Source organism: Aegilops tauschii, chromosome 6 (genome assembly GCF_002575655.3).
Source record: "Aegilops tauschii subsp. strangulata cultivar AL8/78 chromosome 6, Aet v6.0, whole genome shotgun sequence".
Taxonomy (NCBI): Eukaryota; Viridiplantae; Streptophyta; class Magnoliopsida; order Poales; family Poaceae; genus Aegilops; species Aegilops tauschii.
The window spans coordinates 493,891,910-493,905,107 of NC_053040.3; the positions used below are offsets into that span (position 1 = coordinate 493,891,910).

General features: G+C 46.1%; 1 protein-coding gene and 1 pseudogene across 1 annotated transcript; one reads left to right on the forward strand and one right to left on the reverse strand.

The window, feature by feature from the left end:
- Positions 1–249: 249 nt before the first annotated feature.
- Positions 250–2,053, reverse strand: LOC109736780 (probable 2-oxoglutarate-dependent dioxygenase AOP1; annotated as a pseudogene).
- Positions 2,054–8,944: 6,891 nt separating this feature from the next.
- LOC109736775 (uncharacterized) lies at positions 8,945–12,909 on the forward strand. The gene is made up of 3 exons (XM_020295981.4): positions 8,945–10,486; positions 10,603–11,042; positions 11,155–12,909. Exons 1-3 carry the CDS (start codon positions 9,065–9,067, stop codon positions 12,593–12,595), a joined length of 3,303 nt encoding a protein of 1,100 aa, XP_020151570.1. The 5' UTR covers positions 8,945–9,064; the 3' UTR covers positions 12,596–12,909.
- The last annotated feature ends 289 nt before the right edge of the window (positions 12,910–13,198 follow it).

Genomic DNA, 13,198 nt, shown 5'->3' on the forward strand with positions numbered 1-13,198 from the left:
ATGGTGCTTACCATAGTACTCCCTCCGTTCCATATTACTTGTCGCTGATTTAGTATAACTTTATACTAAATCAGCGACAAGTAATATGGAACGGAGGGAGTACTATTTAGGCAACACAAGGCTTAATACATGCATCATCAATCATACGCATGATTGCCTCTATCGCATATCACCAACAGATTTAGAAATTAAGCCGAAATAGGAAGCACACGAAATTTAATTGTATAATTAATATAGATAAAGCAGAGCGTGAGGATGGCCGTATTCCATGCATGGATTATCAGAGGGTGGTCGCCGGCTCCACTCCGCAGAAGGCCTTGAGTGGGTCGCCGGAGTTGCGCCCTTCCTCCGACTGACGGAACGCGTTGTAATCGTCAAGCCTGCAGGGGCTGTACTTGAGAGGGTGGTCTTCGTCCACGAGCCCGTCCATCGCACTCAGCACGGTGCCGTCCCTGGGCCGGCAGACGAACAGCGCGCAGTAACGCTCACGGTTGCTCGGCGTCCTCACGCGGTGAAAGCATGGCGGCACACGCCCGTTGGTCACAACCTGCATGCATGATGCATCCATATTATCAAGACGAGAGAAGGTGGCCGGCGAGCGGGAGCTGGGCTGCGTACGTACCGTGAAGACCTTGCCGGCGAGGAAGGTGAAGGTGTCCGGCTCTGGCGGCACCATGAGTCAGCACCCGTCGTTGGCCTGCACCTCGAGCCCTTCCACCTCGTGCTGCACGACCACGGTGAACAGGGTCTCGTCGTAGTGCGCCTGCATGGACTTGCCGGTCGCCGTGTCCTCCGGCACGCCGTAGTGCGACAGCCGGGCGGCGTAGGTGTGTGCGCCCAGGTGGGCCGGGTCGACACGAACGCCCTTGCTGAGGCCCTCAAGGGTCATCTTCTCCACGGTCCGCTGCACACGATCGTATCACTTGATCCCATGGAGAGACATATTATATATCGGTGTCAAAAATATTGGACCATCTGTTTTGTCAAGTGACTGGTATTTTTCTATTTGTCGATCTCTTTTTCAATCACTAGCTAGATCAACATCATCTAACAACTCATTTTTCCTTCGCAAATTTAAATACTCCCTACGTCCTATAATATATATAAGACGTTTTCGCAAGCTAGACGTCTAACATTATGGGATGAAGTGCTGGAAAATTTGATACTAAAGTTGGTTGCGCCGACATTTTATGTTCAAATTTTGTTAAAGTGATGGTAAAAGGCCAGAAAGACAAGCGAAAAAATAGCGTAACTGAAAATAGAATTACTAACCAAAAAGCAGAGTTGCCTGTGGCCATAGGAGGTTTGTGAATTCACGGACACGGGCGTCATCAGTGGCCTCCTCGACACGCAGGCTCTCCCGAAGAAGGCCGGGAACCTTTCCGAGGTAGCTGCTGAAAGGGCCCCATTTGGAGATGTTCCGCTGCTTGGCCTCGACCGGGAGAGCGAATAGCTCGGGCAATGGGCTGAGCACGCTGCCATGCGAGACAACCACGCAGCCATGCCTCACCATGGATGCGGTCATCGAAGCCTGGGCATCCTCCCACCCCGGCGCACCCGGATCTAGCCTAGAGAGGTCCACCTTGGGGATCGCCGTGACCCGCTGACCCGCGCCATGTACATAAGCCTTAACCACCATTCTTCTGTTCAACTTTGCCTTTATGGACGGGTTGGACATCATCACCTAAAATTGAAGTTAGGGAGAAGCTTCAGCTTTAGGGTCGCATTGGTTCGCATGATTCTAAAAACACAAAATAGGAAAAACACAGATTTTATCTTTATGTCATCTTGAATGCTACATGAAATGAAACACGGGAATGCAAGTGCCCTAAGCTTTCAGGGCCTCTGAGAAATTCTACATAGCTAGGTAAATTTTTACTCTTGCAACAAACTAACTAGGTAAAATTAAGAAACAAATAACAATCAATGAACAAGAAATAATGCATGTTTATATCGAAAGGATCATGCAACTGACCATGGAGCTAGGGGAGGAGTAGCCGTGGAGGCCGTGGAACTGCGGCATGGAGGTGGCAGGAGAGAGCTGGAAGGCCATGGTACCTATCTCTGAGTAATAATGCTACGTAGGATTTTCCAAGTGAGTAGTCACGCCGTGCCTTCAGATCATACTTATAGCTTGGAAGTAAGGAGGAAGATGTGGACTGGCGGCAACATGGCAAGCTTGCAGTCGTATTCGTCGGATATCTTCCAGTATTTTTTGTGATCTCGCTGAGCACATGGAAGTGTTTATTGTATTGTAGGGGCACATGCATAGTTACATAACCTAATGATTTTCTGGTTAATTTATTCCAGATTCCTAGAGTAAGTGTCAGTTCGACATGACTATGTAACACTTGCTTTCTGTTTTTTTGGCAAAATTTCTTTACATCACAGATAGTTCATTGGTTCATTGGTAGTATACTAGCTAGTACCCTACTTTTCTTTCGAGCCTCATGAACCACACAAGATAAATAACAACATTTTTATAAATAGTCTTTTTGTTGACTCATATTGTCACATCAAGGTGATACAACTATAAAAGGTTTACACCCAGCCTCTGCATAACTACGATGCACACAACAGAAAAGACACAAAAAAGATCAAGAACATCTGACATTCTAGTCATACTATGCAATAACCTCAGTTGAGCAGTATTATCAAGTTGGACCGTGATAGACAAAATATGTGTATTCGATCGGCTCTTTAGCAGAACTTTTGTTGCTTTACGGAACATTGTTCATGGGACATGCGATATTTGAAACTGCAATGGGTGAAACCATGGGAACACTATACTAAACTAACTTAATGTGTGTGGGTCTCTGGAGAAGTGAAGCTGGAGCGGGTCTTTCCGAGACCATGACACTGTGATCATTCTTACATATTTCTGGTTCATTAAACATAACATCGTGTTGATGCCCTGGAGGCGGAGCTTCCGCGTGCATGGCATATATTGCTTCGACGATGTAGTGGAGCCAATATCCTTTCCTTCTGAAATCATACAACACGGAAGGTGTAGCTATAATCCATGCGGTAGGCATGAATAGATCCCACTACACGTCACAAGAAATCAAACAAGCTTTGGGAAGGGATGAGGTTTGCTATCACCCATGTTAACCACAGTCAAAATCAAGTTAGCCATTGTTTGGCAAATATTGGTGGACAGTGTCGTGCTCTGCAGTCTAGCTACGCTCTGGTCTAGACGACGTTGTTGAGTTGTATAAGACTGACTGTCATGTTTGAGTGATATACCATCTTTTCCCCACAAAAAAAGTCCCGTAGTGAGAAAAGGACTAGTCGTGAAATATTTCTTGATAGCAGTTAGGCAAAAGTAAACATGGATTCGTGTTGCAGAACCTACATTTGACGGTTATAACCCATGGTGTATGTTAATCTTTGTTAGATCCATCCTGAAACAATTTTGATCCATTATTTATGTTGTATATGTGCTGATCTATATAAAGTCTACCTATGCTCATTTTAGAATAGTAACTTGGTGCCAACAACTAGTTTGACTGGTTAATATAGAGTTGCTTCTTTGCATGTTGGCTTTGAATCCTTTCAATTCATTAGCTTCTTTCGATGAACACAAGGTAACAAGCCTTGGCGAATTCTATCCTAAGGACATATCAATCAAGGATTTGGTAAGACTTGAGTTCCAACTTGCCAATGTTATTGATGATATGAGAAAAGATGATAGATTAAGATGCCTAAATAATATTGGCGAGCTCCTTATCAAGCTTGTTGGAACACAAAAATATGTGTTTTTATGATTTCTGTACTTACTTCTCAAATGGTATTGATCTTACCAGCCGGTAAGGCGAGCATTTTGAAAGTTTTTTTTTTGCGTAGTGAAGAATAGTGATGACCTCTTGAACTACTGCTTAGTGACATTTAATGAGGCAGCTCTATTCTTGGAAGTGAGCCAGGATGATATAGTTAATGCTATCATGGCAGTGCAAAAGCACAAAGTAGTAGCCCAGTTTTGTAATTTTCTACCCATGTCATGTGAGACTTTGTATTGTGAGCTTGTGAGATTTGATAAGCTATTTACATTGTTCCTTTATTGAATTATCTATTAGACCTGGCACTGTCACTGATTCACATCCGTTATTTGACATTATCTAGGTTCCTGCGGTGATTTGCACCATGCCTAGCTAGTTCACACATGAAAGCGGACTAACAGGAAAACAAAAGCGTGCAGATAATGTTAAGTTGAGTCTGATGGGAGTATATGCCACTCTATTTCAACGCGTCATGTGCATAATTTAAAGTATAATGCTAGCATATTCGGCATGTTAGAAGGCATAACTGTATATACTCGGCATCTTTAGAAGGGGCACAACTTTATATACCCAAAATCTTGATCTGGAGAAGCACTTGTTTATTGATCCATGCATGTTGGGTCTCTTCATAAATCCCAAAGGACGATTAGTTGTTGGTTACTCTCCTGTCTTGTTCATCAGCGAGGTCATCCACCAAACGTCAACATGCTATTACATTACATATATAGAATGGGACGACTAGAAAGATGGCCGTCTTTAATTTTCTGTCTTATGCTTGTCAAATTATTAATTGTAGGATTTGATTGGTGGAGGTAAGCAAGTAATTGCTTGTCGAATCTGAATAATATAACATGTTGATGAAGTTAGGTTACTTTACAAAAATGGGATTTAGATCAACGCCACACAACAGTCTTTTCCAGGAGAGGCGGCATGGCAGGCAACCATGAAACCCGTACCGGTGTCAGTGCCGTGCAGCGGCGGCGGGGGGGGGGGGGGGGGGGGGGGGTCCTGTCTGTGGGGTGGCCTGATGCAGAGGCGCTGGAGGACTGCCTTGAGACGGCAAAGAAGATGGGTGCTCAAGCGGTGGTCCTCGTCATGTTGTGTGGAATGACCGCGTTGGTGTAACCGGCGACGGCTAAATGGATCCGCCACTATCACTAGAGAAGAGAGCCTCAATGCATGGTGGTTCTGAGCAGCAGCGAGCTCGACACCAGACCCGCTTCTACTGTACAGTGACATCAATGTTTTTTTGGGATTTCTTAAAGGAATCTTCATGTTTGGTTTGGGGCGACGGAGCGGCGGCATTGCCCCAAGGTAGGGACTCCCCCCTTATCGCCGGTCCATTTGTGTGCTTTGCATATCGGTGGAGGGCTTGTGAATCCGTGTCTCCGGTGGGTCTTCTAGAGATCCGTCTGGTTTAAGTTTGTGGTGGGTCCGTCTGGATTCGATCGACTTTTGTGGTCTTCTTAGTTTCTACAAGTCCTATCGGTGTTTTTCCTCTAGGGTGGTGATTTTCTTCATAGATTGCGGTCAGCAATTGTACACCGCCAACTTTCTGGCCGTTGTTTCTACAAATTCCTGAGTATCAAAATGTTTGCTTCACCGAGGCGGCATCGAGCTATGCTCACAACGCACCATCGCTGGATGAAGGAGAATAAGATTTCGGCACGCTAAAGATTTTTAATGTATTTTTTCGTAAGAATATGGCTTTAGGCCTTTTCGAAAAAAAATAGGATTTCAGACATTTTTACAAATGATATAAACAGCATGTGCATTCCCAAACCAATCGCATCAGTCCACCGTTGCAATATGACAAGTGATTGGTTGAATGTTGATCTCATCAACCGGGTCTATTGTTTGTATGTCATTGCCCACTAGCTAATTGCTACTTATTTGATTAGATTATCGTCAGTGAAGCAAGAAATACTGGCAAGCACCGAAGTATAGCATAAGCTCCACTTCATATCATACTAGAGGACATCCCACTCGTTGATGCGGGAATTGGCTGATGAGAATTTGGATTGATAACATGAGAACTAAAATTTAAAATAGACATGGCTTATCATATTTGATTATGTCTATATGTAATATATTTATTGAATATAAGTAGGATAATTGAATGGGATTTTTTTCAATGCATGGTTGAATGGTGTAGTAGTTTTTTTTTCATACATGATTGCATGTTGAGGTGGACCTTATCCCTTTCATAATTCTATGATGAGATGACATGCAAGGATATGTGGCACGATTGCTTGGGATTTATTAAAAAAAATGAACACTGAAACGATCGCAGATGCTCACATATGCTCATACCTATGAACGCAAACACACACATGCTACCCTATGAGCACCTCCGAGACACCGAGCCAACACAATATCTTGAGATTGATGAAGTCATCACAAACACCTTATAGTCTATGAGAACGTCTCCTCCCACTAAATGAACATCACCAGAAAGTATGAAATAAATTCAGGAGAATGTAAGCACCGGTGCCAACTCTAGGACTTGAACCCTGGTGGGTTGTGCAAGGAACCTGGACATCTGTGTTACGCTCAGTTCACGCTTGGGATTTACTATTCATATACGTGATTAAGCTCTGGGTGCCTTCCCACACTAGTGAGATATGGGGAACCCGTTTTATACCGCCCTAACTTTGGTGAGGTCAGTCTAAGTGTCTGATTGGTGGTGGTGAGGCGATGTCATCATCGGCGACGTGCAACAAGTTCTTCTCGCCTTTTCATAGATTCGGCAATCCTTATTGGTGTCGGTGGAGGATGTGTTGAGCTTCGGTCATGGTCAGATTTTGTGACTCTTTTTTTCTATGTTTCATCTAGGTGGTCTTGGACATCGTCGTTCGGCGTAGTAGATTGAGACAGTTTGTGTTTTGGTCTTGAGTGGCTTCTTCCCCGTTTGGCGATACACAACCAGCTACGGCTTCGATGAACATTCTTTAGTACATAGTGCACATTTTTTGAACACACGTGAAGCACTTTTTTCAACTACATGTGAACATTTTTCCAAATACACATTGTACATGTTTTTGAATAGACCTAGTACATTTCTCATCAACATGGTGAACATTTTTGATACACATTGAACGCTTTCAAATACAAGTTGGATATTTTTTCAAATAAATGTTTGAATATATTTTAATACATGTGAAACACTTTTCAGACTCACCTTGAACTTTGTAAAATACATGATAAACATTCTTTTCTTTTTTGATATATGTTGAACATTTTCGAATACATGATAAACTTCTTTCAAACATATGTTTGAACATTTTTTAATATATCTTAAACATTTTCTAAATATTTTTTAGTAAACATTGAATTTGTGGTAATACATGTGAAACATTATTCAGATACACCTTGAATATTTTCTTAAAATAGATCATGCACATTTGTTTCAAATACGTGCTGTATATTTTTGAATACACGCTGAACATTTTTTCTGATACATGTTGAATATTTGGTCAAATACAGGATGAACATTTTTAAATACATGTGTGAACATTTTTTGTATACATGTTAATTTTTTTTCAAATACACATTGAACATTTGTTGAGCACATGCTGAACATTCTTTTGAATGGTATGAACATTTTTTAAACTTTACACAAATATTTTTCTATGCTGAATGAAATGAAAACGAGTATCTAAGCAGTATCATGCATGACATGAAAACGAGTTCCTCCGTTCAACATGACATGAAAATGAACATTTTTTAAAAGTATTAACTTATTTTTCGGCTACAAAAAGGCAAAAAGCTCTTCCTTTCAACATGACATGCAAACGAGCTCGGAAATGGATGAAACTTGGCATGATGTTCATAGGATCCTGTAAGGTGTGGTAAAATTAGAGAGCGTTACGGTAAAAAGTAAATGCACTTCGGGTACAAATCGAACACTCTCCAACGAAGTCTCAGTGTTTCGAACGAGCCGCCTTTCAAACACAACTTCATTTTTACATCATTTCAACTCCAAACTCTTTCTATGATTAATAGACAGCATTGAGAGTCCCATGCTCAATTTTTAAAATATTTTGAGTTGGTTTGTTATTTTCAAAGCATTAATTGAATTGCCGGCCACTAAAGAGGCAAAAAAGCTCTTCCGTTCAACATAACATGCAAACGAGCTCGGAAATGGATGAAACTTGGCATTAGATCTTCATAGAATCCCTGTAAGGCGTGGAAAATTTGAGATCGTTATGACAAAAATTAGATGCACTTTGTGTACAAATCGAACACTCTTCAACGAACAGAAAAACTCCCTTCCGAGTAAAACTATATTTTTTTACAGCATTTGCCCTTTAAACTTTTTCTATGTTGAATACACCATTAAAAACGCCATGCTATAGCTTGGCACTACTCTGAGTAATAAACAAGATATTTCTAGTAAACGCCATGCTATAGCTTGGGACTACTCTGGGTAATAAACATGCTATTTCTAGTACTCTTCCTTACTTACAAAACCTATGGCAGGTGCTATATAGTGCCCGCCACTGCCAAAACTGGAAATTTTTTAAAAGGGCGGGCGCGGGTTAGCGAAATATGACGGTGGCGGCTCTAGAAAATGCCCGCCAATGTCGCGCCAAGATCCAGTGGCGGGCACCGTGGCCCACTCGCCGCTGCTGTTTCCATCTCACGGGTAATTCTGTGAAAACATAGGTGTGGCGAATCCGCTGAGCATTTAGCCGTGGCCGACTTTTTTTTTCCTACCCGACACTGGAAATTTTTCAAAATAGCTGTGGTGAGTACATTGCTCCGCATGCCACTAGTTTGAGCCGACCTATAAGCCTTTTCTTAGTAGTGGTGCTCGCATTTTCCTGGCACTAATTGTTTGAGGATTGATATAACATGATATTTTTATTAGGAATAATATTGTTGACTCCAGTTGTATGGAGGAATCCGAGAGTCAATGCGCCCTAAATTGGTAATCGGTGATCCGGAATATTTTGAGAAGATAGAGTACCTCCGGCTTGGATTTGCGTGGAAATTTTTGTGTGCTCCCTACTAGTACTATCTACACTATTTTTTAAATTTGTTTTTTTTCCTTTGAGGGGATGTTTTTCCATGTAGCCGGAAAAAATGCGGGCGAGGTAAGTTAATAGCCCAGCCCACTAGCGTAGCCAGTATTGAGGTTTGAGCCCAACAAGAGGCACACTCTCCACACCACCAACCCTCGACGACCCAACCAAAGCCCACATCCATACTCGCATCCTCCTCTGACAACCACCACCGCATCTGGTCTCCGTCTCCCCCCTCGCCGGTCCTCGTCGCCGGCGATGGAGCCCCGGCCGCCCCCGCAGCCGCCGACCCTCACGGCGCAGGAGTGGGAGCACCTTCTCGACGACTTCGCCGCCCCGCCTCCCCGCCGCGACCGGTGGCTCCACCTCCCGCTGCTGGACCTGGCCCTCTCCTCGCTCCCCCGCCGCGACCTCCCCTCCCACCTCAAGCCGCTCCTGCTGGCCTTCGTCGACGACCACCTCCTCCCTCCCTCCGCCCCCGCGCGTCAACTCCCGCTCCTCCTCGCCGCCCTCCTCGCCTTCCCCGCCGACCACCCGCTCCGCGACCACCTCGTCGCCACCGCCGCCTCCGCCTTCGCCTCCGCGCTCTCCGCCCCGCTGGCCGATCCCGAGGGGGAGGCCCCGCCGCTCGCGGGGCTCGTCGGCGCGCTCCTCGCCGCCGCCAACCGCCCCAACCACGCCACCGACCGCGCCGCGCGCGCCCTCGCCTGCGACGCGCTCAGGGCGCTGGACGAGGCCCTGCCGGGGCTCCTCGCCGACGTGCTCGGCCACGCCTACGCGCTCGCCTCCGCCGAGCGCTCCCCCGCCGCGCAGTCCTACATCCTCCTGCTCGCCTCCGCCGCGCGCGGCGCCGTCCGCCTCGGCAGGCTCGGATCCAGCGCCTCCATCCTCGCCGTCTCCGGCCCGCCCGTTCCGTTCTCAGTGCCTGCGCACCTCCTCTCCTCACCGCCGCCGCTCGCTTCTGCCGCACCCCCGTCGGAGCAGAACGTGAGGGAGATCAGGAAGGTGCTCGCGCTGGTCATGGAGAGGCCGCAGGTGCTGACGCCCGCGGCGGCAATGGAGGTCACGGCCATCGTCGCGGAGGTGGCGACGGCGGTGCTGGAGTGGGCGCCGGCCATCGCGGCGCATGTCAAAGTGCAGTTCAGTGGGATGGCGTATTCGTCGAGCCCGATGCTGCTGCACTCGGTGCTCACGCTGTTCGCGAAGTTCCCCGATGCGTTTGGAGCTGAGGATGAGCGCAAGATGGCGCGCCGCCTAGCTTCGGCTGCCTGCGAGGCGCACCGGCCACTGCCAGTGCGATTGCTGGTGTTGCATTGGCTGCTTGGGTCCGGGAGGTTCAGAGATTCAGTGCCTGGACTTGCCAAATGGTTCTATCCTGGCATGTTTGACCCCCTGGCGCTCAAGGCCAAGAAGCTGGACTGCCTTGGATTTGTTGCTGCTACCGTTGACAGTGATAAGGTTGAAGGAGGCAGTTACGGCCAGCAGACAACCGAGTTCATCGATGATGGCTTAGTCTGTGTTTCGGCCTTCAGGTGGCTCCCGGCATGGAGTACTGAGACAAGTGTTGCGTTCCGAGCGCTGCACAGGGTCTTGGTCGGCGCTGCTCCTCACGGCACGAATGACAAGGGTTGCTCCGGAGCTGGTGAGCTCCTGAATTCAACTACCTTCCACCATTTCCAGGTAGAAATTACGGAGAAAGTTAACGATAGGCACACTCATCAACTTGCAGGACCCTCACTCCATCACATTGCAATGGAATTTAGTGAATGCTAAGTTTGTGTGTCATCTTTATGCAGGCTATGCTGGTTGATATGGCATCAGAACATCGGAGTTTAGTCCCAGTCATTGCTGATTTCATCAACCGCCTGCTAGCATGCACCACACATCGGTGGGTGGGGGAACAGTTGCTCCGAACCTTTGATGAGTGCCTGCTTCCGAGGCTTGAACCGGGCTACCAGCTCGCATCTTACTACCCTCTTTTTGAGAAGATTGCACAGAATGAGGCAGTCCCTCAGCTCCGCCTAATTGAATTGCTCACCAAGCAGATGGTTTGTCTTGCCAAGAAGCATGACCCGGACACAGAACTGAAGTCCTGGTCTCAGGGCAGCAAGGTTGTGGGCATTTGTCGTATCATGCTGAAGCACCATCACAGCTCTCATATATTCCTTCCCCTGACCCACCTACTCGTGCGCACCATCGAGTCATTCCCAGACCTAGAGATCCGGGACCATGCAAGGTATCTTCATCTTTTTTTTTCTTCTTAAAATCAGGCACACATAATTCTGGCATAGCTTTGCTTGTGTTATCTGTTTCCCTAGCCTTCTCACTGCTTGAAATGATTCGTCCAGGATATGTTTGCGGATGTTGTCTTGCATTCCTGGCAAAAAACTGAGGAATCTCATGGGGATTGGAGAGCAACCCACACCCTCGCATCCGGGTTCCATGTTTGATGACCCATCAGAACGTCCTGCTCAAGATCCTAGCAGCATGCCTGCTTTGGCATCGTACATTCATCTTGAAAGAGTTGTGCCTCTGGTTGTGAAGCAGTCATGGGCCCTCACATTGCCTAATTTCAGTGTCCAGAGCAGAGCGTCTGGTCACATCATAAGTATACAGGATGTGAGTGTGACTCCTCCAGAGCAAGAAAAGCCACCACAGCCTACCATCGAGAGAATTGGCTATACACAAGAAGCGCTACGCGTGATGGATTCAAAGGGGGCTGAAACTTTGGAAATCCTTAGAAGGCACTTTTCATGCATTCCTGACTACCTGCACTCATCTGGTGGTCTCAAAGTCAAAATACATTGCACATTTAGATTTGATTCAGAGCCATTTAACAGAGCTTGGGTATCTGATTCACCTGTTCCAAGTTCTGAAGGGGAAGATGAGTTGCCTGCCCTTTATGCAGTGACGATTACCTTGTCATCCAGTGCACAGTTTGGAAAAATTCCCTCATGTCATGTGCCTTTCCTTTTGGGTGAGCCTCCAGCTTCCGGTGTGGACATTGTCCCCGTAGATAACTGCCACCAGGAAGAATCAAGTTACCGGGCATCAGTAATGATAGAACTGGAGCCTCGAGAGCCATCACCTGGTCTTATTGACGTCGAAATCGCAGCAAACACAGAGAACTGCCAAGTCATTTGTGGTTCTCTTAAGCCCATTACAGTTGGCATCGAGGACATGTTTTTGAAGGCCAGTGTACCTCCTGATACTCCGAAAGATGGTACAGCTGAGTATTACCAGGACCTGTTTCATGCTCTATGGGAGGCCTGTAACAGTTCCTCTAACACAGGCCGTGAGACATTCCCTTTGAGTGGAGGGAAAGGGTTAGTTGCAATCAGTGGAACCCGGTCTGTCAAGCTTCTTGAGGTGACTCCAAAGGTTCTGATAGGAGCTCTTGAAAAATACCTGGCTCCCTTTGTTGTCAGTGTTGCTGGGCGTTCACTTATCACCATTCTAAGAGGTAATGGACTCATTGAGAATGTCGTGTGGGAAGAAAGTGACTCAGATGCTGCTGTTGGTGCTGATGCATTGGTTCCATACTCCATGGAAAACAATCTCCAGCTTCAGCACATCGATGATGACGAAATTGGGATCGGTGCGCAGAGGTTTGCTCATTTAAGCAAGAGGGATATGGGTGTCATGCGCGTCCTGATATTCCTGCCACCCAGGTATCACCTCCTCTTCTCAATGGAAGTAGGCTATGCCTCCACGCTGGTCAGGATAAGAACAGATCATTGGCCATGTTTGGCATATGTTGATGAATATTTGGAGGCGTTGCTGCAATAGTGAAGGTTTCTCTGGCCAAGAGTCTTCAGTTTTGTACCTTATGTAACAGTAAAGAGCATACAAATGCAAGCTGTTGTTTTTTCCCATTTTCCGGGGGCTTCTTTTTCTGTACCATGAAGTCTGGAGCGTCATTCTTTCTGCGGATTCAGAAGTGTAATTTCCAGTGGAGAGGGCAATTTTGTTCATTGGCCATCATCTAGAATATGGGATTGTTTATAGGTTGAAATCAACTTTCCATCCTATGTTACTTCACTGGCTATGTAAAGTTGAGGTTTTCTTTCATGTTGATCTGTGAAAAGAGCAACTTGTGGTAATCAGTGTCCATTTGCAACAAATTTGTAAGTCTTCAGTGTTCAGTCAAGTTGAACTTCTTCCTTCAGTATGGCCTGGGGTATGCATAAGTTCAAGATCAGTTCCAATGTTCCACAGGATATTTCCAGTAAGTTTTACCCTCAGCTTCAGCAGTAATATCCTCTGCCTGTATCGTCATGGTTATTGCAGTAGATAATCAGGGCAAATATCAGAGAGAAAATTGCGACTTTAGAATCTAGGAGTTGCAATACAAATTATTGAACTGCAATATGTCTGAAATCGAGACTGGGG